This window comes from Plodia interpunctella, chromosome 16, assembly GCF_027563975.2.
Source record: "Plodia interpunctella isolate USDA-ARS_2022_Savannah chromosome 16, ilPloInte3.2, whole genome shotgun sequence".
Classification (NCBI taxonomy): Eukaryota; Metazoa; Arthropoda; class Insecta; order Lepidoptera; family Pyralidae; genus Plodia; species Plodia interpunctella.
In genome coordinates, this window is record NC_071309.1 from 7,265,935 (window position 1) to 7,290,985 (window position 25,051).

The 25,051-nt window shown below is 40.6% G+C and overlaps 1 protein-coding gene across 3 annotated transcripts in view; it reads right to left on the bottom strand.

The window, feature by feature from the left end:
* Window positions 1–52: 52 nt before the first annotated feature.
* The window catches only part of mv (mauve), a 42,637-nt gene continuing 17,638 nt past the window's right edge, over window positions 53–25,051 (bottom strand). For 2 of the 3 annotated variants that reach the window (XM_053757125.2, XM_053757126.2), the window contains exons 16-53: window positions 24,871–25,023; window positions 24,220–24,368; window positions 23,767–23,821; window positions 23,156–23,310; window positions 22,520–22,594; window positions 22,035–22,149; window positions 21,614–21,774; window positions 20,965–21,144; window positions 20,359–20,514; window positions 19,627–19,797; window positions 19,228–19,359; window positions 18,727–19,073; window positions 18,568–18,614; window positions 17,553–17,827; window positions 17,114–17,215; window positions 16,446–16,598; window positions 16,001–16,090; window positions 15,505–15,639; window positions 15,058–15,219; window positions 14,600–14,780; window positions 13,856–14,044; window positions 13,307–13,515; window positions 12,734–12,966; window positions 12,091–12,281; window positions 11,729–11,872; window positions 11,215–11,405; window positions 10,638–10,828; window positions 10,086–10,347; window positions 8,995–9,142; window positions 8,076–8,216; window positions 7,023–7,237; window positions 6,068–6,223; window positions 5,309–5,498; window positions 4,731–4,876; window positions 3,939–4,162; window positions 3,042–3,253; window positions 2,427–2,607; window positions 53–2,278 (exon numbers count right to left, since the gene is read on the bottom strand). In XM_053757125.2, coding sequence (XP_053613100.1) covers window positions 2,152–2,278; window positions 2,427–2,607; window positions 3,042–3,253; window positions 3,939–4,162; window positions 4,731–4,876; window positions 5,309–5,498; window positions 6,068–6,223; window positions 7,023–7,237; window positions 8,076–8,216; window positions 8,995–9,142; window positions 10,086–10,347; window positions 10,638–10,828; window positions 11,215–11,405; window positions 11,729–11,872; window positions 12,091–12,281; window positions 12,734–12,966; window positions 13,307–13,515; window positions 13,856–14,044; window positions 14,600–14,780; window positions 15,058–15,219; window positions 15,505–15,639; window positions 16,001–16,090; window positions 16,446–16,598; window positions 17,114–17,215; window positions 17,553–17,827; window positions 18,568–18,614; window positions 18,727–19,073; window positions 19,228–19,359; window positions 19,627–19,797; window positions 20,359–20,514; window positions 20,965–21,144; window positions 21,614–21,774; window positions 22,035–22,149; window positions 22,520–22,594; window positions 23,156–23,310; window positions 23,767–23,821; window positions 24,220–24,368; window positions 24,871–25,023 — 6,344 coding nt within the window. In that variant the 3' untranslated portion in view covers window positions 53–2,151. The remainder of the gene's footprint in view (window positions 2,279–2,426; window positions 2,608–3,041; window positions 3,254–3,938; window positions 4,163–4,730; window positions 4,877–5,308; window positions 5,499–6,067; window positions 6,224–7,022; window positions 7,238–8,075; window positions 8,217–8,994; window positions 9,143–10,085; window positions 10,348–10,637; window positions 10,829–11,214; window positions 11,406–11,728; window positions 11,873–12,090; window positions 12,282–12,733; window positions 12,967–13,306; window positions 13,516–13,855; window positions 14,045–14,599; window positions 14,781–15,057; window positions 15,220–15,504; window positions 15,640–16,000; window positions 16,091–16,445; window positions 16,599–17,113; window positions 17,216–17,552; window positions 17,828–18,567; window positions 18,615–18,726; window positions 19,074–19,227; window positions 19,360–19,626; window positions 19,798–20,358; window positions 20,515–20,964; window positions 21,145–21,613; window positions 21,775–22,034; window positions 22,150–22,519; window positions 22,595–23,155; window positions 23,311–23,766; window positions 23,822–24,219; window positions 24,369–24,870; window positions 25,024–25,051) is intronic. The other variant, XM_053757127.2, reaches the window with a different exon arrangement.

Genomic DNA, 25,051 nt, shown 5'->3' on the forward strand with positions numbered 1-25,051 from the left:
GAAACAATATTGTTAGTTAACTGAAATTAAGTATTGTAATAAAAGGCAGTGATAATATAATAAACAATGTATTTAATAACTCAATAACAAGTTTGGCATATAAAAATGTATAGGTATTTTAATTATCAACACTTAAACTTACATACTTTTGTGTGCATATAAAAAATTGTTTTACAGTAATAATATAATAATTGATTTATGGAAGATATGAATATATTAGGCAATTATTGTTCACAAAAATATAAGCTATCAAGTTCGTAATATATTCCATATTTTGTCAATAAAAACATAAATATGTGCTCAAACTTTAGTAAAAACAAGGTTACATACACACTTACATTATATACTTTTGTAAAAGTACGTATTGCATTATGCTTATTTTAACGTAACATCTTAAAATTTTTAACCATTTTTTGTCGTACGTAAAAGGAATGTTTACGAGCAAAATAATTGTATATTATAAATCTCTTCTTGTCCTTGTTCTTGGGACAAGAAGGATATACAAAAATCTTAAATACTAGATTATATTATCGATATGTTTTACATAATACACGAACTACCCTGATAATTTCACACAATATCACCACTTTTGTTAGCACATCATTAATCAAATGTATCATTTTCGAAGCCTCTCCTCCTTCACAGTAGAGGATCTCAGTGTGGCAGCTGATGATGTGGTAGCAGTCGCCTTCTATTGCTCAACGACAATAATCTCGCAAAGAAGAATGAAGGACGGCAAAAATTATCGTAACTTCACTTAGACGAAGATAAATAATACTCAAACAAATATCAACAAAATGCAGCAATGCCAATCAAACCTCACACAAAAAAAGGATTTTATACAAATTTTATAGATTTTTTATCGTCGTGTATTCTCATCGAAACTAAACAAAATTTCAGCTCAATCAGCTAAAGATAAGTGCTTAAAAATTGGAGTTGCAAGATTCCACCCGAACTAGCATAATTGCATTGCACATAAAAAAATGTTGTAAAATAGAATAATAAGGTTACATCAACTTTCATGGTAAAAAATAAGTTTAGCAAAATTAACCAAAGTTGTTTAAAGTCTATGTAACTATATCAGTTTATCCATGATTACATAAAAATAGATGTAACAATCTAACAGGAGAAATAAAATTGCTGGCCAAATCATGCCGCTTCTTCTGAGATAACAATTTTCATATTGACAGTAATGGAGTAAATTTTCGCGACATGCCATTATTTGCTTTCTTTTATTTACATTTATTTATAAGCCGTATTAACTAAATCTAATATAATTGTATGACATTTTTGCCGAGATCTTACATCAAGAAACCATTTCCATGAAACTTGTTTCATAACGATAGCATAGCTTAGCTTACAACTCCATAAATTCTCACGATCTGGATATCGAAACGATCGAAAAGAAATATCAGTGATACATCGCCTTAGAAATGTAATGACGATCCGAGGCTCATTAATATTTATTAATTGTTAATTACCACAAAATTATTCGCTATTGTTTTTTTTTAACAAACCGTGAAATTTGAATTTAAATAAAAAATATCGCGGAATCAACTCTGAATGCGAAAAATATTCAACTTTCGCCAAATTTAGATTACAATAATCTGGTCCTTCAGTCGTAGTGTTAACTGGAGAGTTTATCTCCGTGATGAACTCTTCACGGAGATAAATAATAAACTCTCCAGATAAGAAATAATAAAAAAAACAATTATTGAAAACAATTAATTTTTATATTATACTATTAGGAAGACAAACAGACTAGCGGTACACCTAGACAGCGATCATCGTAGGTTATTGCTGATGTCTGCAACACCAAAGCTGTTACATTCGCTTAGTCACCTTTTGCAGAACTCCATATTGCAGTAGTCTAGACAGCAAAAAGGGAACACGAAGCAAAAACAAAGAGGTGCGGCTCCTCTTTGTTTATTGCCATTTCTCTAACAAAAGTTGAAAGATGATATGCGGGGCTGAGGCAGACGAATGGGGTAAGCGGTTCCGTCTCTTTCCGGACTTAATAAAGCCCGCCCCTTTATATGACGTTAATGCAGCTGTGCACAAGTTGATATTCCGGGTCCTTCTCTATATTTGGTCTGTGTATATGATATGAGGTCACCCCGGACGCAGCCAGCAGCGGCAGCGGGCGCGGGGTCAGAGAAAGGCGGCGGCGGGCAGTAGCCGCGGCGCCCCCCCGCCCCCCGCGCCACTCTCCCACGCCACGCCCGTCCCGCACGAATAGCACCCGAACAGCACATGGGAGTTTCTGCTGTATGCGATGCTGCAACAACATAAGTGTGGGTTTGCAATACAGTTTATTTATGTTATCAAAGTGCGGTAATAAAAGTAAATCCCCAAATTTGCCAATGTAAAATATAATTACCTAATAATAATAGTTTTCTTTATGTCTTAAAATAAATATGTTGTACCTGAGCAGCGGCGGCCTGGCGCCCCTCACGGCGGGGATGCAGGCGAGGCGGGCGAGCTGCCACGAGGAGTACAGCACCACGCAGCCCGATTCCAGCGCCACCGCCAGGCTGTTCACACTGACGCCCTCGGCCGCCGTGCTGTAGCAGATGCTGGTCACACGCTCTGACACTTTCACGCTACCTGTGCACGCAACACATATCATCAGTCCCATATCCCAATGTCTCCACTGACTGCGATAAAACATTTTTGCTGGTAATCGCAACTTCAAGATTGCAGGAATTTATGGCAAAAATTCCTTTAGGCGCGATTGGTCCAAAGTTCCAAACAATATCCTTCACAGTTGGTCCAATTCGCGGTCGATCTCGCACTTGGTCTAAAATAAACAATACTTCCTTAATTCCATAATTTCGGAATACATACAGCTATGACGCCTATAGAGTAGTTTTCCATAGTTTGTTGTCTACTGATTCCAAAATACCAGGTCTTATGTCGGCATAGTGTGTTTTTAGTGTTCAACACTAGATTTATTCTGTTTTATTTACGAGGATATTTAATTGGCTCCTTGTAGAACTATAAGTCTCTCTTTTGAAATAAAATAAAAATAAAATAGTTACCAACGAAGCTTGCGTTGACGGTGTGTACTCGAATCAAAGACTTATACTTGTCTGCGTCGTGTTCGTGCGCATGCTCGTCGTCATCGTCGCGGGAGCGGGACGTGCGCGTGCGCGGGTCGTGCACGGTCGCGACGTCGCTCAGCGTCGCGCTGATGGTCGCGTGCGTCACCGGCAACATGTCGCGGTTCGGCAACGTGCGAATGTATGTCAGTCTGCGCCAAATTATATTATGTGATATTTGTTCATAACACTACGTCCTCATTACGACAAAGAGGCGCGATGCGATGCGAAAATATCAAATTTATGGATATTTATGGCTCGTCCTATAGACTATAGAGGTATAACATACATATATGTTTCAATGAGGACAACACGCTAGGCTTCCGTAAACAGACCGGGCCGGGTAACAGACGGGATTAATTTTTGACATGTTGTTTCAGGCAAACCAGGAATGTATTTGGGTATATAAAGTTTAAATTATACCACGCATGAGACATTTTTTATCAAATTTCCGAAGAAAGCACGTGTGCATCACATACTTAGAAGCCAGTATCAACCTAAATATATAAAATTTTTCCATTACTAAATTACGTGATTGACAGACAAGGCACAGTCCAACTACTGGAATTTGTTATATTGTATGATAATTTGGGGAAAATTCCTATTTAACAGGCAAATGCTAGTAAGGAGGCAAATAATAAAAAGTAGGTAGTAAGTAGGCTTATAATAAAAAAAGTGCTAAGTTGAAGCGCAGACTCACGTGTTCTTTCTGGCTACCAAAGACAGTTTCGACAAGAAGTGTTTCCTACTTTACGTGCTCTCCGAAAACTTAATTTATTATTACTTAGATTATCTCAGACAAGTATGCCACGGCTACAGCTCTGTCGGTCTACTCACGTGTTGAGGTCCCAGAGCACGATGATGCCGTCAGCACTCGCGGACACGAGCAGCGCGGCGCGCGGACACGCGTGCAGCGCGCTGACGGCGTGCGCGTGCGCGCACAGCTCGCGTGCGGCGCCCGCGCGCGCCGGCCGCAGCGCGCTCAGCCGCCCCGACGCGTACCCCACGAACACCGGGTACGGGCACGCGCTCAGCGTGCACGTTGTCGTCACGCACGTTATCTGATTTATCCAAATATATCACTACATACAACACAACAAAAGTCACTTCCCGCTGTCAGTGTGTCCACAAGTATGCTTAGATTTTTAAAATAGATAGTGTGATTCCTGAGGAAGGTTTAGGTGTATAATTTATTGGACTTAAGTTTTAATATATGTATGTGGACTTAAGGTTTTTGGGTAAATGATTTATTTATTTTATCTTCATTTATATTTCCTAAACTAGGTTTCTTAGTTCGCGCATTTGAAAAAGTTGATCGTTCATTTAAATATCCTATTGGTTCCCTTGGAAAACTGTAAGTATTATCAAAAACTCCATCCTCTTACTCCATAAAAGACATTAATGAGACCAATGACAAGGCAATTGCTACGGCTATTTGCTGATCTAAATTAATATAATTTGTCTGTTATTTGGAATCAAATCATTTATTCAGGAATAATACAATATAAATATAATCGACTTGAAAAAAATAAAAAGGAAAACTGACTATAGTAGGCATGGCATTTCCCACACAGACATTCTCATTAATATATTAGTATGGACACATAGTATGGACCGTCCATCACTCACAGTATCGTACGCGGGCACGTGCAGCAGCATTTGAGGCGGCGCGTCGCGGCGTCGCTTGAGGCGCACCACGTCGTCGGGGTGGCCCCACGTCAGCAGCGCCAACGACCCCATGGAGGAGTTACTTGGGTTGCCATTTGTACTCACGTCTATAACGTACAATTGTTTATTAGATGTCGTTATATTGTGTCGTACAATATTTATTATAGCGCAACGTCTTTGGGTGTATAGCAATATATAGGAACAAATGCTTTTTATCAGTTCAGTTAAATCTTCATCACTAAAAAATCTATGGAAAATATAATTCTTCTTCTTTGTCTGGTGTGTAGCTTAATTTAATAGATTATTTTTTTAGTTTCAACTAATAAGTAATAAATTAAAAATATGATAACAATTTTAGTGTGCGACTATCAGACTTTAACAAAATACTACGGGAATCGCGTAGTTTCGGGATAAAAAGTACTCTATATGTTAAGGTATCAGCTACCCAATGTCAAATTTCACAAAAATTGGTGCCGCCGTTTCAACATGAAGAAGTCATAACATACAAAATTTCGTCTATATGATATTAGTGGGATTACCTGGCAACGCAAAGACAGCGGAATTAGGCGGCAGCAAGGCGGCGGTGCGCGGCAGCGGCAGCGTGCAAACAGCGGCGGGCGGCGCGTGCGGCGGCGCGTGCGCGCGGCGCGCGGTGACGGCGGGCGGCGGCAGCGCCGGCGACCCGCAGTACACGCCCCAGCGCACGCCCGACACGCCACCGTGCCCGTCCTATACATTATGACATAAACTATACGAAATGCTAGTAGTTTATACTGATGACTTTTTAATAAAAGTTGTTCATTTTAGATACCAATGTGATGATTTTTTTTTAAATTGGACGTTACAATTATCTTTAAATCTTCGTATAGTCGATAGCACATCAACCTATCCAAATTCATTGCAAACTCGTCGCTATTACCGCGTCATAGAAGTTCATTGGTAACTTGTTGTGCTGTTGACTGTACAATTATCCAGTTACATTGTAAAAGTCTATGAATTATCACAATAATTTTAAATTTATCTATTTTATGTAGTATTAAATAGTAACAGAAATGCCAGAATATAACCATATAATAAACAATGCGCATGCACAATGAACAAATGCACTTTTCATTCTCTGTTGTCAGATAGATCGATAATTTGTTCATTGCTATCAAAAAGACACACTCACTTAATTACATTATACAAAAATAACAGAAAAAATATAAAAATAATAAAGACAAAGGGAATAAAATAAACTTAATAGCATAAAACTGAATACGTGTGCCGCAGCGATAACAAATGGTCGAGGTGGTTACCTGGGTGTGCGGCAGCGCCAGCAGGTCGGGCGCGCGATGCGGATGCGGCGTGCGCAGCAGCTGGCGCGGCGCCTGCCCGTACGTGCGCACCATGGCGGCCGCCGCCGTGCGGTCCACCTCGCTCTCCAGCGCCGTCGGGTCGAACCCGTAGTACGTCTGCACGATTCACGTTCTTTTTACGAGTTACACAGCACATCAACCTACTCAAATTCAATGCAATATGGCCGCTATTACCGCTGCATAGAGGTCCACACTTGACATGCGGTTGGCTGTACGTGATGATAAACAAATAAAATAAATTTCCTTTGTATTGTCGTTATACACAACGTTTAACATAACAAATACATAACGAATCGCCTCAGGTCTACACCGAGAAGTAGTAAAAGCCTTAGCAAACACCTAAGATACATGCTACTTTATTAAGAACGACTGACATGTTTGTTACTTTAACAATTTATGGGTTTCAGTTTCCTGAAATAAAATTATTTTATTACTAGATGTTGCCTGGGGCTTCGCTTCTGTGGGTATTTTGAGATAAAATATAGCCTATAATAATCTCGGATACATTATCCGAGATTGTTCTAGCTTTCTAATGGTGAAACAATTTTTGAAATCGGTTCGGTAGTTTCGGATATTACCTGCCTCAAACATACAAACTTACAAACGCTTACCTCTTTATAATAATAGTACAGATATATTTATTCACAAAGGGTGGATTTCACGAGCGTTTTGAACGCCGCCGTGGGCTATCATTAGTGTTTATCAAATTGTACCATACACAGTAATCAATTTAATTATCCTATTTTATAAATAAGTAAAGTAGTGCTACAATGTTAATTTTATAAATGTTTAATTAAAAAAATATATGCGACACTAATGAAACGCTAGACGCCGCATTCAAACAGTCGTGAAATTCAACCCAAACCGCCGCTCCCACAGATAGACAGACACTCACACAAGCGGGGAACACGTTGATAGCGTCGATGGCGGGCTGGCCGGTCTGCTTGTAGCCGAACACGAGGTCCACCCACAGCGGCAGGCGCTCCGTGACTAGCGCGGCCTCCAGCGCCTGTCTGTGCGCCAACGTGAACATGCGCCCGTCCGCCGCCCACGCCGGCAGCTCCACTGTGTCCACCGCCGCGCCGCACTGGCGGACACCTAGTTGCAACCCTAAACACATAATCACTACACATTGAAACTCTGACACCAGTATCAGGAATACACTGTCGTGATGAAGATACAAAGGAATTATTAACAGTTATATCTTAAGTATACCTCTTAAACATATCTCTAAATTTATTTTACATTTTTAATTTTTTTTAAATTAGTATGTTATTAATGTTTTTATTTTTATTGCTTTTCATAATTGTTTATTACACATGTTTTAGCTTTTAAACTCCTGAAACACAGGGTGATTTTCACCCTAGCTGAAGCAACATTTATTTTTGTGCTTTTTATACATGTACTATATTGTAACATAGCTATTAAGATACTTGAATAAAGATTTTATTTATTTATTTACACACTAGTTAAGAAAGAACACAGACAAGGTTAGTTCGAAAGGTTACTACGAATTGTCTACGAAGAGTTACTATGAATTATAAACCAACATATGGCATGGCCTCCACAAAAGAGATAGGAGTTTTCTTATCTGTAACGTCCAAGACTATAATTAACCAATTAGCCATGAGGATACGACTTTGGCGATAATGATATGGTTAGTGGTCAATATCAGACCTACCTACCCACTGTAGGACTACTGTGTGTGACAACCAGTTACGTCTACTGATCCACACACTAACCATCAATCACTGACAAGAAAATACATGTCCAAACTCGTGTATGGATACTGAGATACTAACTCAACAATACTGAATTTTATGACATATCAGATCAAGTGTAATTTCTTAATGATTTAATTTGATACCTTGATTTGATTTGACCTTTAGGATGCATGAAATCTAACATAATCACCAACACACAGTCGATAAGAGTAAGAGTAGATTACCTTCGTTATTATAGAACAGCTCGGGCAGATAAAACAGTTCGGGTATTAGCTCCTTGACGTCCGTGGGAGAGTCGTTGGTGATGAGGCGCCAGGTCGTCGCCAGCGAGTGGAACGTGCGGTCCGGCATGTCGAAGTTGTTGTCTGAACAACATTATAATTATATAAAGCAAACAATTGTAAAATACACGATCGATATCACTTACAGAAAGAATACAATATTATACTCCATCTCTGTTATTCGTATTATATTTATAACAGACCATCACAAGTTTTCAGCTATCAATCGGTGATTGCATTGTTGAGTTTCGGTTTGAAGAGTGCGAAAAGCGATGTTATAACAGGGTACTGTGGCAATAGACGCTAGACCACAAAGTGGGTAAAGCGTGTGTGACACGTCTGAGTTGTAGGCGTCAATAAACTGCCAGTGACCACTTACCATCAGATGGGTCGCATGTCTGTTTGCTTGCTAAGTAGTATAAAAAAAAAAAACGAAACCGTTTGATACGCTATTTTAACCTGAAATATATTTTGCAAAGTTCTCTCACCAAAAACAATACAACACAAAAAATTTTTTTCAAAGTTAAAAGGTGAGATATAAAGACAAACAATTTTTATTGCTACCCCATTTTTTAAATGTTTTATATGAATAAAAGGATGTCTCTATTTGTGATGTTGTCGTAATATTGCAGATAAAAAAATCTAGTGAACAAATATATCACATAACAATGATGGCTGGGAAAACAGATTTTAAGGCGATAGAAAAACCCATTATTTATCCCTCGATCGGGAAGAATCAAGGCGCAATGCATGAAGAATTGTTATCCGGTAGCCAGCTAACGACCAGTAGCGATGGAAATGTGATAACAAAATAAGCCAGATATAATGTACGTATAATGTATGTGGTTATATATTGCCTCACCTTGATAGTTGAGGAATAGCTCAGTGAAGGGCGGCAGGCGCACCAGATAGTGCAATACGCCCCCGGAGTTGGAGTACAGCGAGGCGTAGTGATGTGGCGACCGCGCTATTAGCGGACTGCAGCCTTCACGACGAGCCGCCGCTAGGTCCTGTCCGACACATCGTCGTCAAAATAGTTATAAAATAATATTGTAATATGTGTCTGTCAAGAAAACTTGTTTTTTGATGAACTACATTTTTTGCCAACACAATACCAAATATAATGATCAAGATTGCTTGTGTTGCCAACAGGAGAAAGTCCCCTCATTTATTTTCTTAACTTCTTGTCAGACTGTTTGTATGAACACGATATACTCAATAGACTACTGGACGGAATTTTTTTACGGTTTTCACCATAGTGTGATTCCAAAGGAAGGTTTTACCCGAACGAAGCCGGGACGGGTCGCTTGATTGAAACATATAGAATACCTAAATTTTCTCATATTACAATATTATTTTAAAAATTATAGAAAAGGGCCCTTTGTTCGTACCGTGTGTAAACACTAATAAATGTGTTAGTCATGATGCGCAATACTTTGATTACTTAGCACAGCAAATACCTAGTTAATAAATAAACCGTAATTACAGTATAAATGAAGCTCTATTATTATTAATATAATTTCTTTTTTATTTGAAAAATAAAATTAAAATAATATCGCAGTTGATTGGTGAGAACTTGTTTTATAATGTTTATTGTATAACTGCGGGTTTCGCTCCCATAATAAAAAACTCTGTGCTTCGCTTCCGTGTTAATTTCGAGATAAATTATTCTTTTATTCCCAGTCATATTCTACCAGTGTTGTTTCATCAAAATCCGTACTAACAATTACATGTTGTTTTACACAATACATAACAGAACAACACAGTACATAAATTCAGCAGTACACTTGACCTGTATTTGCTCAATGTTAACATCCTCACACACTCACCTGTTTCAATTTTTTCATTAATAATATCAGTAGCATAAAAGTATTGTAATGTGTTCAATTTGGCATCTTATAATACCATTGAGTAAATATACTTCGCGTTCTAATGACATGTCCTTAAACTCACATTGTAAGTGTTGATGTAATGCTGCTCCCGCGCCTTATTCTGTATCGCCATTGGTTTAGCTAAATCGCGGAAGGAGGCAGGGTCATTCAGGTCCAGCATCCGCGAGCTGTAGTCGGCGACCACGAAGGGGAACACTGGGTACTGCATCAGGTCGTTGTAGGATCGCCCGCCGAGCCCGTTGAGACGCATCAAGTATTCCCAGTTGGTGATGGAGCCGTTACGCCACGCGGTCATCGCGTCTGATAGGGTGTCTGGTTCGATTCTGTCATTTCAGATATTTTTTAATTCATATATTTTTGCGTGATAGTGAATTATAAAACGATCGATTAATGCTATTTCTTATAATTAAAGCAAGTATTATGATTAAACGAATATAAGGACAATTCAATTTGGTGTCGTAAATACTTCTTTTCTCCCATAATTGCGTAATTATTACAAGAATATATCAGTTATATTTTCACAAAATATAACTTTGAAATAAACGTTTCGTTCTTGGTGAGGCCAACAGGAGCGGTTAGGGTGACCACACACAAATAATTTAAGAACACTCACTTAGCGGGGAGGTGACAAGCGGCAAGTGCTTTGACGAAGGCGTCTCTTTCTTCTGTGTCAGGGAAGGCCAACAGTTGGGCGTGGCCTGAGTTAAGGAACAGTTCCACTGCCCTTTCTTGGAGACACCAGCGGCGAGTCACCACGCGCTCGAGCCGCTCCAGCGGCCATGACAGCGGCACGCCTTGTTCCGTCTGTGTAAATAATCCATACTAATATTATAAATGCTAAATTCTGTCTGTTCTGCTTCTGTACGACTAAACAACATCGGCTACTTTTTTCAAAAATCAACCCCCAAATGTCTACAATGGGAAATAAATACCTGAAATAAATATCTGCTTATCCTGATAGTAAAAAGGCATGAACATATGTATGAACGAAAAACCGCAAGACCTGTATAATTTTCTTATCCTGGCGTGTCTCTCTTGTTAGACAAGAAAATCGCAAAACCGAATTAGCTGTTCCATCTCTATTTTTACTTTGTTTGGTTGGTCGATAGCATATTATGTGGCTGTTATGTCACGCATGTTTTGCTGAAAGGAACGTGTTGATATTTTACAAGAGTTTACCAAGTACACACCTCCGGCACGAGATGAATACAGCGGTCGCTGAGCAGCAGCTCGGCGCGCGTGTCCCGCTGCACGGTAACGTGCGTCACGCGCGCCATGTAGCTCACAGTCTCGTGCGGCTGCAGCCGTGCGCCGGCGCCGCCGCGCGCGCTGCTGCTGTCGCACAGAATGCTGTGGAGCGGCGGCGAGCGCTGGCACACATCTATACATACACAGATAAACATCATTAAAGCAAAAGCATTTTAGTACATCAAAAACAAGTATAAACACAATTTTAACAATGAAGATGTACAAACAAAGGCGGCCTATAACTTCTTCTTTTTATCGAATCGGAAGGGCTATTCAGTCGGTGTTCAACCAGTAAGTTGCCACACTGATCGCTCTATCGTTAGCTTCGGTCAAGTGCAGGTGGCAGTTATAACCGCTAGTATAATCTCTTCCAGACAAAAACCAAGAAAATGGACGGACGAATGTAACTAAATGAGATAGCTCGCACGGAAGACGCTTAACGCTCAGTTGACTCACCAGCCTTGTAATGTTGGTCGGGCTTGAGGAACTTGCGCGGGATGTGGAGATGCGCGCGGCGCAGGCGCACGCGCACTCGGCCCGGGCCTTCCGTGGGGTCCAGCTGCCACGACTGCGGATAGCTGTACCCCTCGTGCCACACCGCTGTAAATACCAGCAAGTACAATACAATATTCAAATGATGTATCCATCTTCCATACTGATATTATGGAAAGTCTGTTTGTTCCGCTTTCACGGCTAAACCGTTCGACCGATTTGACATTTGGTATGCATGTAGCAAGAACAATATATTCTAGAATCCACATGTGAGTTACTCTTCGAGCTACCTATAAAAAGTATCATGAAGAAAAAGAAGGACTAACCTCGTTCGTGCGTATAGTCGTCGACGGCGCGATGCCATCGCGCAGTGGCGGCGGCGCGCTGCGCATGCGCACGCCGCAGATGCTCCATAAAACTTTTGCGCTCCGTGTTCTGCAGCTCCACCACGCGCCGCGTGATGCTCATAGCAGATTCTGTTAGCTTGTTCGCGAGAGCGTCGCGCGCGCGCACCACCCTTAAGCAATTAAGAAAAATTAGGTAATCTACACTGTACCATTTCTTAGCTCCTTGACGTCCATGGGAGAGTCTACACAACCAATCTACACTGTCCATTTTACAATTTTGCGCAAGTAGTGGGGTTGAAAAGCTATTTTTTTCTTGTACTATAGACAATCATAATTATATAATTTAAGATCTTAATAGTACACACAATAGAAAATGTCTCCACCAAATCGTGGCTGGTGGCAAGGCGCGTGGGTTATTGGCCCATTGGCATTCGAGTTCGCGTAACACCGATATGTACGTGTAAGCTCGTTAACACATAGGCTCAGTCGCGGTACGACATGAACGGTTATTATGTAAAATGGTGGAACATCAGTAATATGGTTTAGATGTACAGTTAAGTGCGAGGAAAAGGCACACACTCTGTAACTTTTTTATTGACCGGACTATTTAAAGCCGACGAACTTGTTGGTGGTGTTGGCGTTGCGGTCGGCGGCACGCCGCCAGCGCTCGATATCTTGCCGCAGCAGCGCCTGCGCCTCGGGCAGCAGCGAGTCGCTGGGCAGCCGCTCCGGCAGCCCCGCCTGCGTGCCCACCGCCCAGCCGCGGGCCCAGTCGCAGATCGGCAGCTCCACGAGGGGTGAGGTTTCAGATGACAGGTGTATGTACTTCAGCATCGTTAGCAAGTATACTGCCAACTGCGAAAAGAAATTGAATCTAAATATCTTAAATCAAAGCCAAACATTTTACTTAATATTTTAAATTCTATAATAGCTTATGCATATGCATATAATAGCATTGTAGTAGTTTAGCATGCCAGTAGTTTGTAGCTTGTGAGAAATAACTATAAATATAAAAATTGTCGAGAAAAAGTGCCTGTGAAGGTCTAATTTCTGAATAAATGATTTAAATTTGAATTTGCATATGCTTGAACTCGGGTTATTGTCTATTCCAAATTTCATCAAAATCGGCCCAGCGGTTTAGTCGTGTAACCACTAGAGAGGCTCTTATAATGGAGTTACCTACAGGAGTACTAACCTTACGCAGCGCGGCGGGCTCGGACACGGTCAGCGGCTGCAGCGCTTGCGGCGGCGCTCGATACAGCGTTCGCAACAGCGCTGGCTGCAGCTCGCGCGTGCCTACGCCTGGGGACGCCGCCCACCAGAATAGCTCTTGTAGTGGGGTTATCCAGTCCGCGCTGCTGCTCACCCACCATTTGGGGCGTTGGGCGTTTGAACCACTCACCGCTGGCAAAATATGAATAAAGTAATATACACATAAAGTTAAAAATTCCATTGATATACATACTGTGATACTACAACGATGTTGTTTCAACAAAACTTTGAATTTGCGGACCAAAGAATTGATACCAAACTACGTACTCATCAAACCTATTCATAGTTTAGGTCTATACTTTGCACGCGTCATTTTAAAGACAATGATTGTAAAATCAGAGATCCGAGTCACACACAATCGAAAAAAATCACGTTAATATCATCAGTTAATAGGTATACTTTTGAAACAAATTGGTAGGGACTCTTTACTCGTATTAGCCTTCGTTGTGCGTGTTCAATTTATGAATGTTACCTCTCAGCAGCGTGGCCAGCAGGCGGTCGACGAGGTGCGCGTGCGCGGCGCTGGGCAGCGGGCGCGTGGGCGGGTGGCTGAGGAGGAAGCTGACAGCGCGCCATAGCGTGCCCGCGTGCCGCGCGCCCAGCTCCGCGCGCTCCGCCCGTCCCGCGCCCTCCGCGCCCAGAGACACCGCCGACGACAGCACTGTAACCACAGCCTTATGTGGTTTGACCCATGGGCTGCTATAGCGCCGATGATAGCATTGTAACCACAGCTTTATTATATAGCCTATGTTGACGAGACAAACGCCAGCGTCTACACTGAAATTTCTGATTGGCGTCAAATTTCAAACTGTACAGTATTCATCAAAGATTATACGCTACACACAAACACCTTTTATAATGTTTACTTAATTAAACTTAATTGCACAAAATACAATATGTTAAAGCACATTTTTTAAAATTTGGCCGCTGGTTCAAATCCGGCTCGAAGGACCTTTGGCCAAAGGTATATCGAGCCTGGGTGATCTGAATCAAAGCCAAAACTCCCGGAACGTAGAAATTTATTATCAATGCATCTTTACACATAGGTATATAGCAAATACGAAACCATGTCAAGTTCTAATTTCGAACAGCGCCATCTAGATTGAACAAACTAAATTAAAATATTACATAACTATACGGTTAAGATTAAACAATATATTAGATTGTTTTATGAGTACAAATGAGATTGTAAGATTGAATATAATGAAATACGCACCAGTGGTAAAGTAATTCGCGTACTTCGTATGCGTCGTGTAGGTTGTATGCAGCTTTTGTTCCAAGTGGTCGAGTTGTGCGTGGAAGAGCGCTATCTGCGCGTCCCTCGCCGCGCGGACCTCGCCCGCCGCGGCCGCGCGCCGCTCCACGTGCGTCAGCATGTTGTGGAGGTCGATTATTATCTGTTTTATTATATAGGATAAATCATTATTTATCACTAGCTGCGCCCCGTGACTGCACTCCCGTGGGAATTTCGAGATAAAATATACCCTATGTATTATTTCTCCGGAACATCGTGTATAGCGCACCAGCATCTCTTCCATTGTTATGTTGTTCAATGACTTGCTGATTATGGAGAAAACGGATTTCTCACTATATACTTTGTGAAACTTATCTATAAGAAACTTTGTCACTAATTTTTTTTTTTGTCTTCACTGACGCCTGGCTGAGATCACTTACAGTATGAGTGTAGTGCTGTCGCAGGGCCAGCGCGCACAGCAGACGATGCAGATCGTCCTGCAGCAGCTGGTCGCCGTCACATGGCGGCCGACTTCCGGAACACCGGATACAGCGCACCAGCACCTCACCCATCGCTATGTCGTTCAACGCCTTCACTGGTGCCTGGAAGAAGAAAAAATACACGAATCGCCAATAAAAAATGTATTCAAAATAAAAAATACATAATCATACTAGTTAAAAAGTAGTGATGCATGACGAAGAAGTTGCAAGCAGCAGTCCGTAGTCCTTATAGGAATCAGATTATTTTTTTTTATTCAAAATTTTGAGATGAAAAAACGCACGACTCGAGCTACCCGCTCGCTTGAAAAGTTTGTGTCATTTATTTTAGAAGCACGTGTGTCATGCGTCATAACTAATATAAAACGAGATAAAATAATGTATCGCTACCTTGTCAATAACCCTCCGTAAGATGAGCGTGATGTTGTGCGCAAGCGCAACGTCCGCCAGACACCCCGGCAGCAGCGCCAGCAGCGGCGCCGCGCGCGGGATCCACTCTTCACTCCATTCCGACCACACTTCCTCCTGGTATTAAATGTAAACTTTCAACTATGATGTAATTCAAACAGTAATTTTCTCCAACGTTATTAGTACCCTTGAAAATGAAGGGTACATGATATCCCACACAAATAAATGGTTTATTAATTTAAATGATCACAAGTTGAATGAGGTTCGGTGCTAAAAACACAAATACAAATACAAAAAGCAGGCAGCCCTTGCAACAGCAATGTATATCACTACTGATATCCATTGCTGTAATCAAGAGGGCTACAGAAAATTATTTCAAGAAACCTCTTAAGTGCGAGAGGTTTCTTTAAACAATCCTTGATTGCAGCACTCAAATGTTTCAAAGTTTCAAGTCCCTATTGAAATATATTGAACTCACGTCAAGTTGATCCTCTAGCGGTACATCGCATTTGGTTAACAATTCAGCACACGCCGTAGCTAGCTCCCACGATCCTTCGTACAAGGATATCTGTAACATCGTTAAGTAATAATAACAATTTGCATCAAAAAAAAATATTTAAAACTGAAAAAAAAGTATGAAAGTATTTGTTATCTTTAAACAAGTGCAGTAAACCGTTAAGAAGTTCTCTCGTCGAGAGTTGATTTTGGATACACTCATCCAAACTAAACATGTGTACATAATATTAGGTATAAGTCGAAGATAAGTATCTGTTTTAAAATTAAGTTGCAAGATTCCATCCGAAAAAAAATAGTTATATACATTGCAAGTTAAATAAAAGCTTGTAAAAACGTCATATATAAGACATTTTCTATACAAGTATTTCACTTAGGATGTGTTTTATAAATCCTGTAACGGCACTGACCTGGTTAGCCAGATGCATGTAGCAGTGCAGCGGCGGCGCGGCGGCGCGCAGCTGGAGCGCGGCGAACGCGCGCACCACCGCCGCGCGCACCGCCCCCACGTGGTGGTTGCCCAGGACTATCAGCGTCTCCGCCGACACTGCTGTTACGCCCCACTGACAATAATATAAAAAATGTTTCCTATTCACGTACCATCATTTGTCAGATATTTGCATGCTGTTGTAAAAGAACTTATTTTTCATGAGTGTCAACACATGAAAAATAAGTTCCATATAAATGATTATCTTTTCTAATCATCGTTTTAGAAAATATAAAATCATTTTAAAAGACTTGTTGCTTATATGAAAGTAGTTCAAGAGTGTTTGCTTGCAACTTGAAGTCGAAACTTTTCGTAGCTCCCTTCAGCCGCCGTCAAAACTATCTCAGCCGAATCATATTGCGGCGTTGTTGTCACTACATCACAATACCACACCGTATACTATACACTCAGATATCAACTCGAAAATAGTCTCGTCCCAGCATTTGCCTATGACACGAAAACGTTGATCGCCTTTTTGATACTGACTCTAAACAATACTGATTGCCACTGACCATCGATATAGACTGACACTAAAGACAATAACAAGCTTTAAAGTAATAATTGTACCCCTGGTAGATGAAAACTACATACCTGCGCAAATGCGTGATCGGGCAACGCCAGCAGACATTGTCTGAGCAGCAGCAACAGACCCTCGCACACCGTCCACCCCGGCTCGCCGCCAAACTGCATCCCCTTCACAACAAAATACAACCACAATTTTATAACTCATACAGTTCTCCATCCTTGATATGGACGAGACGAGCGCCATTCCAAAGTTCAATATTAGTTTAAAAATAAATTTGTATGGAATTGCGGGTGCGAGCCGCCCTCTACTCTCAGATAAATTTAGATAAATCTCTAAAAAGAAATGCTATACATTAGGGCATTGGCATGAGAAAAAAGTAAATCGCATTTTCAAAATAATACACGATAATAAAATGGCCTACCTAAAATGACCCTTTGATTGTTAACTTTTGTATTTTAGGAATTGGCTCGTTGGCAACTACCCTATTTGTCTGCTACCACTCACCTGCTGGTAGTAGGCGTTAGTGTACACGTCGACCGTCTCCCGATTGACCTCGTCCACATCTACAACAATGTAATCTGTCAAGTCATCATCAGCACTCGTCACCCCCTCATCTCCCTTCGTAGCCTGTTCCTTTTGCCACTCAACATTTTCTTTGGACTGGGGCAACCCCGCGTTTTCTTGGGTCTGCGAACCCACATCTTGATCTTTACTTTCAGTTTGTTTAAGTTCTTTTTTCCTTGAACTTCCCTCTTCGCCTCCAACATCGCCTGAGCGCTCTGCAACCACCACCCAATTCATGCATTGATGTAAAAGCAATGAAGTTTGTCAAGACAAATGGAAAAATATATTTTTTTAAAGACAGCTCTCGTGAACATGATTTTAAACAAAAACATTCAAGGAAGTCTTGCAATGATTTCAGCCCTAAAGGGAGATCTCTTTAGGGTACTTTACATAGTTTTTTTAAACTTCCGTTGTATTGTCCATTCTGTGATGATTATTAAAGCCTCCAAGGGATTGAATTTTGAAATAAAAGTAGCGATTTTTTATTACCAATTTTCAACTATCTCCATAATACATTTCATCAAAAATGATGCGACGTTTTAGCCTCGACGACATTACATGCTGTGACGATATGATTATCATAATAGTTCTATTTCAAAAAATAATACGGCTGCGTAAATCTAAAATATTTTGTGTGGGGTGTGTTGTAATCTACGTCGTGTCAAACAAACAAGCACGTTTTATAATGCAAATACTTTTATATCTACCAATGATTTTTTTAAATAACTCATTTGTTATACTGCGCGTCTATACTTGGATAAAGCAACGACTAAGAAGTAGTATTTTTGTTATATTTTACTTAGTTTCAGGGCAAAAGCAGGACAAACAGATAGATTTTTGTTATTTATTATAACTATAAAAATAGTCCAAATGCGAATGAAAATTACAGCGTGGTGTGGCTTTCACTTTGCAGTAAGAGATAATATATAAGCTACGAAAAATATGTTATACGAACCTACAGTTATATCAGAATTTTCAGAAGTCGATGACGTATTGTGTTTTCTGTAACAAATTAAACGATTACGTTTAATATCAGGGCATACATTTTATATGGTTTTCTTATTCTAATTTTACTACATTTTTCACATTGTATAATATAAACATTATATCATACCTACTTTCCTTGATCTGCATATTTATAATCCCTTTCATTTCCTTGGAGTGCGATGTCTGTTCCCTCGTGACGTTTGTATCATCTCTTTCATCCTGACTTTCTTCTTTCGCCGCACTATCTTCATCTCTCTTCTCCCTATTCTCTGTCCTTGTTTCCGTCAGACTGGCAGCGTTGCTTGAGGTCTCAGCCCCACTGCTCTCACTGACTTTGCTCGCGCGTTCGTTGGCGGCCCTCTTGCGTCGGTTACGTCTGGAAGGGTTTCGACTGAATTCACCCTTTTCAAGCGTCTCCGGTGCGAGTAAGAAGTAGAAATTAGCGCGCGAGTGAGTTACGAACGTATCGCTGGCCTAGAACATAATAATAAATTAAAATAATGACGTCAATGCTATATAGTGAATATCAAAAAAGTTTGTACAAGTTTGTGCCACAAAAACAATATTAGTAAAATGTTTCAGTTGTAATTCCATAACTTTTTTGGAAGGATACCCCTTCAAGCTATACCTGGTGCTGCAGCAGCAGGAAGTCTGCGATGGTGGGCAGCCCATGCGGCTGCAGCAGCCCGCGCGCAGCTTGCACCAGCCACATCGAGGCCGAGGGCTCCATGGGCTCACGGTCTGAACTCAGGTAGTGTTCCTGAACAATAATATCACTTTCCAACACACTTGCTCGAAATTTTACACGGCTTCGCTTCGCGTCTAACGTTTTTTAGTGATTACGCCGTTGCGTTGCCTGTACGTCTCTCAGTCAATAACGGAAAAGTTTATTTACCACCGGCACCTACAGCAACATAAAGTAGCATACGTTACTTTTCATCTCTCAAGATAGTATAAATGAACAACTACTTATAAATTGTAACATCAACTTTACACCTATTTTGAGTACTATTATCTTATATGTCACCTTGCAAGCCAGTAACAACGCCGCCAGTAGATCCACGCGGTTCATCTGATAGAGGTTGAAGGCTCTACGGGGGTGGTCGTCGCGCAATAGTATACAGATGCAGTACAATGTTAACGCCCACGCCGAGCCTTGACAACGAACGCCGGTGCCCTCCGCCTCCCATGTTATTTCCTAATAAAATATTGCAGCTGTAAGAAGTGCAGATAATGAAGGAGAAAAGGAAATTGGAGCCTGGGCTGCGATGGTTTATGACGGAGGAAGAAACCGGGAAAACGCTCAGATTAGATAGCGTTACTAGCTGTTACACTCGCAAAAGAGTGTTAGGTATTTCATTAAAAAAATTACCAACTATTAAAGCCTCATGTAACTTCTACTTGGAGCAATCGTGGGGGTCAGAAATGTGCATGGGGGTGTCCCTGTAACGCATAGCTTACATCATAAACGTTTGTTCTGCAAGTTTTTATATAACTTAATACATTAGATAAACATGTTCTTTTAATTATTATTCTGACCTCGAGTCCCACCTCACCTGTCCTCTATCCACATTGAGTGTTAATTGGAATGGATAACTAAACAAAGGTTTTTTCTTTGTATGAAAGTACGATTTCGCAAACTGGCATAAACAGTCATTATAACAAACATTTTATAATAAAAATAATATGTTAGACAAAACAGTGCCGAAAACTTAAGTAGTAATGCGTGTTTTAAAATAAGCCTATATAGTATGGATACCTGTCGGGTGGGCGGGTCCAGGTACCTGGAGGCCCGCGCCAGCAGCAGCAGCAGCCGCGGCTCCAGCAACACGCCCGGCGTGTGCGCACACACCGTCACGCTGTTGTCGCAGTTGATTGTAAACAGTGGAGCACTGCAGGCCGCGTCTAAGACTGCCTGAAATTTAATTATTTGCAATATTAATCAACAACACGGTAGATATATACGGCAAATGTCACAATTAAATATTTTAAGTAACTGTTGCTAAACAGTAGGCTATGTGACTCTCCAGCTCTCGAACTACCAAAAACCACATCAATACAGCACCATTCTTATGTGAAAGAAAGACAAATCAACATTTTCACACTTCTAATATTAATGGCCTTTTACACAACTTTCTCATAAAATATTGCAATTTGACAGATAATATTAACAGCTAGATAAATCTAGCCGATTGATGATTGGCCGGTTATATATACATTACAGTTACAAACATACATACAGATACTTTAATTACACATAGGCAAGTATTTCATAGCCTATATGTAATGCAAAATATCGAACAGGTTATTGTTGAAAAAAGCAAGCGGTGATAAAGATTGAGCCTTTACCATAAAGACGACAAACCTTAAGAATGTGTTGCGTGAGTGCGCAGCGGCTGGCGGCGAGCACGGCGAGCAGCATGGCGAGCTGCTCGCCGCGCTCGTCGAACATCGCCGCGCACAGCCGCGCGTCGATGCTAGCGCTGCGCAGCGCTATACTCAGCGCGCTCGCTTGCTCTTCCGCTGAGCCTTCCAGTTCGACCACCTATTATGCAACGATAATAATAATTTCATTATTTACTAGCGGCACATCTCGGCTTCGCTCGAGTAAAAAAAATAAATTGTACACCTAAAACTTCGTCAGAAATCTCATTATCTATTAAAAAACTCGCATCGAAATCCGTTGCGTAGTTTTAAAGATCAGACACATAGGAAAAGACAGCGGTTACTGTAACAATGACCTGTTGCGCCCCGCGGCGCTAGCCGAGTAATTATTTTGAATGTGTTACTACTGAATCCAAGGTGTCGGCTACCTCAATACAAAGAAGTAACAAACTATACTCACAAACTTTCGCCTTTCAAATATTAGTGGGATTTAACTGTTTATGTACACAGATAAATAAAAAAGAATATAATAAATAGGAATACAAGTATAAATTCAGTTCTAATTTGACCTTTAAATGTGGTGATGCATTCAATTGCAAATACACAAATTCAAAAAAACAGTATATTACCCTCGCGAACAGATACAGCAAAAGCTGCGGGCCGCCCAGCAACAGCAACGCGGTCGCCAGACCCGCGTGCGCCACAGGCTGCGGGTCACCCATCCAGCGCACGGCCAACGCGCTCGATGCTGCCCCTGTAGACACCCCTGTGCCCGTCAGCCCCCCGAACACTGAAAACGATGAGTCCAAGTACCCTCTGTCCTTCTCCACACTTCAAACTACATGTATGCAAAATTTCAGAAAGATTGATCCAGTAGTGGTGAAGAAATAAACAAACTTACTTTCGCAATTAAAATATTGTATAAACATTTAGCAACACAGTTATTGAAATTAGAAAAAAATAACTGATTTGATAAGTTAGAAAGTAGCGAATTTTCAAACCCTATTCGATCCGATACGTATTAGAACTATTGTGTCACGTATTGCTTACCCGTGGGCGCAGTTGTAGGGTAATAAAGGTTGGCAATATGCGGCGAGTGTGCAGAAAATGTCAGAAGTAGATTATCGTGAAGCTCGCGCAGTTCACTGCTGGACATTTCGTATACCTGAACACAAAAAAATAAACTTAATAGTCGAAAATCGTTGTTAAATAATTATTTTAAATATATTTTCAATCAAATATTTCATTATTTGTTCTGTAATAAAATAACAAAATCGTAATACTGTCTAAAAATATCTCAAGGTTTTTAAACGATAACATCGTGAAGCCTTAGTTCGGTCAAGGTCAAATATGTACCAGAAATAATATACGGTGACTTACCTTAGAAGAAATTTAACATTAAAGAAATTAAATCAAACAAATTTACCCTTTTCAGAAATATTTTTAACAAACTCGAAGTTGCAACGCAGTAGAATAATTAATAAATAAAAAAATTAATAATTTTTCTGATGCGTATTGGCGATGTGTGTATTTACCTGATCCCAATCTATTTTAGAATCCAAATGGTTTGGCGTTAATAACAGTGAGTAGTTAGGTGATTCACATCGCACCTGCAACATAATAAGGCGATGTTAAGGCTAAACTTTAATGTGATACATCCTCATTTGTCAAATCATAGACTCGCATATCACAAAGTCAAAAAATGTTGCTCATGGCAGCTACCTCCTCGTTTTACTTGCATATATATTTCGGCCGTTACTGCATGATCTTATTTATGTTTTACTAGCTGCGCCCCCGGGCTTCGTTCCCGTGGGAATTTCGGGATAAAGTACCCTGTGTTATTCCAGGTTATATATTCTACCCATGGAATAACACATAGGGTACTTTTATCCCGAAATATATTATAGAGTTATATATTCTACCCATCCTATGCTTCCTAAAGGAGCTGGACTGGCTGGAATAATCAGCGGCTCAGACTCCGCACGCAGAAAGGGCCCAGACAAGAGGCCTAACTGCGAAAAATAGTCCTCGATATATTCTACCCATGTACCAAATTTCATAACAATCCGTCCAGGAGATTTTACGTGAAAGGGTAACAAACATACACACATACATACATCCTCACAACCTTTCGCATTTATAATGAGACTGATGATACTTATCAGACTCACATGGCAGGCGTGGTTGTGCCCGTGCGCAGTGAGGTGCATAGCGCGAGGGGCGGTCATCACATTCGAGCGGTACAGGTGTACGCGAGACATCTGGTACTCGCCCATACTATCTCCTATGAGAATGGTGCTCGACGCCGCTTTGCGCACCAACACCCCTGGCACATATTGTTGGAACTTTATTTAATTATTTATACACTAGATGTTACCCGGGGCTTCGCTCCCGTGGAAATTTTGAGATAAAATATAGCCTATATAGCAATCTTGGATAATGTACCTTTCTAAGGGTGAAAGAATTTTTTAAATCGGTTCAGTAGTTTCCGAGATTATCCGCCTCAAACATACAAACTCACAAACGCTTTCCTCTTTATAATAATAAAATATAAATATAATAATAAAACATAAAACTTATAGATTATATAATAAAAAAATGTACAAGGCTGCTAAATGAAATCTATTGCAATAAACCCGTGAGAGGTGAGGCGGTACTTATAGTGTACTTTGCGAGTTAACTTTATTGCACAAAAGTACATATTTTAATCTAAACAAAACAAGAGGTAATTGCATCCATGGACAATCGAATGAATAATGGTGTAATAAGGTAGTAAACTCACCCTGTAATGGCAGTGCTACAGTTTCCCATTCATAGCCATTGACGTACATCGTAACCTAAAAAGATAAAAAAATATTAGTTATTTGTAACATATACTCATAATTTTATTTGTGTAAACAATTTTAACTACACATTGGACACCTAGGTACGGAAAGAGAGAATGTGGCAGACTAAGTACCTAAGCATAGGAGTTACGAAGCTTTAAGAAAAAAAAGATGTGGACTTGGCATCGGACAGAACGGCTTGAAAGGAGTTGGGGGAGCTTCGCCTAGCAAGCCAAAGTTGCTAGCTTCCTGCTAGAAAAGAACTGACGGTTTCGAAACGGCCGAATTATCTTTCAAATAAAAAAAAACTAAAACAAAATCATTTTTGCTGTTTGGCACGTTACATTTATAACTCCTTCAGTCGTCGGGGGTTAAAAAAAGGGTTAATTAGAATGATGGCGAAGTCTCACTTGCACGTGCATGCGGCGCGCGCGCAGCCGCTCGCGCACGGCCAGCGCCAGCTGCAGCCAGCAGCCGGCCGGCAGCGCGCCGCGTGCGTGCTGCTCGCACAGCGCGCGCCCCGGCTCCGTCGGCCGCGACAGCCGGAACCGGACCGTGCCTGACGGACCGCGTCATAGTTATACATTCATAACTTGGTTAAGACGTTAATCACTAATGACACGTAAGGTTCGATACCATAAATTGGTATTAATTTTTTTAATGTATATTTAAGAAGACTTACAGCTAAGAACAAATAAATAGAAATGAAAGTAAAAAAACAGGAAGCCAATTAAAAGTCTCCACAGATAGAATAAAAATAAGAAATTGAAAAGATCAAGCATGTAAACAGAGTATCACATGAAAAACAATAGCCAGAAGTTATGTGGTACTATAAGAAGGTAGGTAGGTATACAAACTCACGTCGCAAAAGAATAATTCATGTATAATAAATACTTTTCATCGACCAACATCTTTCGGTAAAGGAAAACACAACATGAGGAAACCTGCACTCTAATTGATAATTTATCCCTTAGTATCAGAAAATGGCAATGGCAAACCACTGCATTAATATTGCCCAGCCGTAGGACACCTGACGGCTTTAAATAAATTAATATACTAACCTGTAGCGGATTCGAGCCAGGTTTCAAACATGAGTGAATCGTGTCCCAACGAAATAACGTGTACAGACTCCGGCGTACGCGAAGGTGACGAGCGAGTGAAGTTTTGTTTGGGAGTCGAACAGTCGCAATCGTCTTGCCATTCTTTGATGTCATCTTAAAAAAATCAATGTCATAAAAAGTA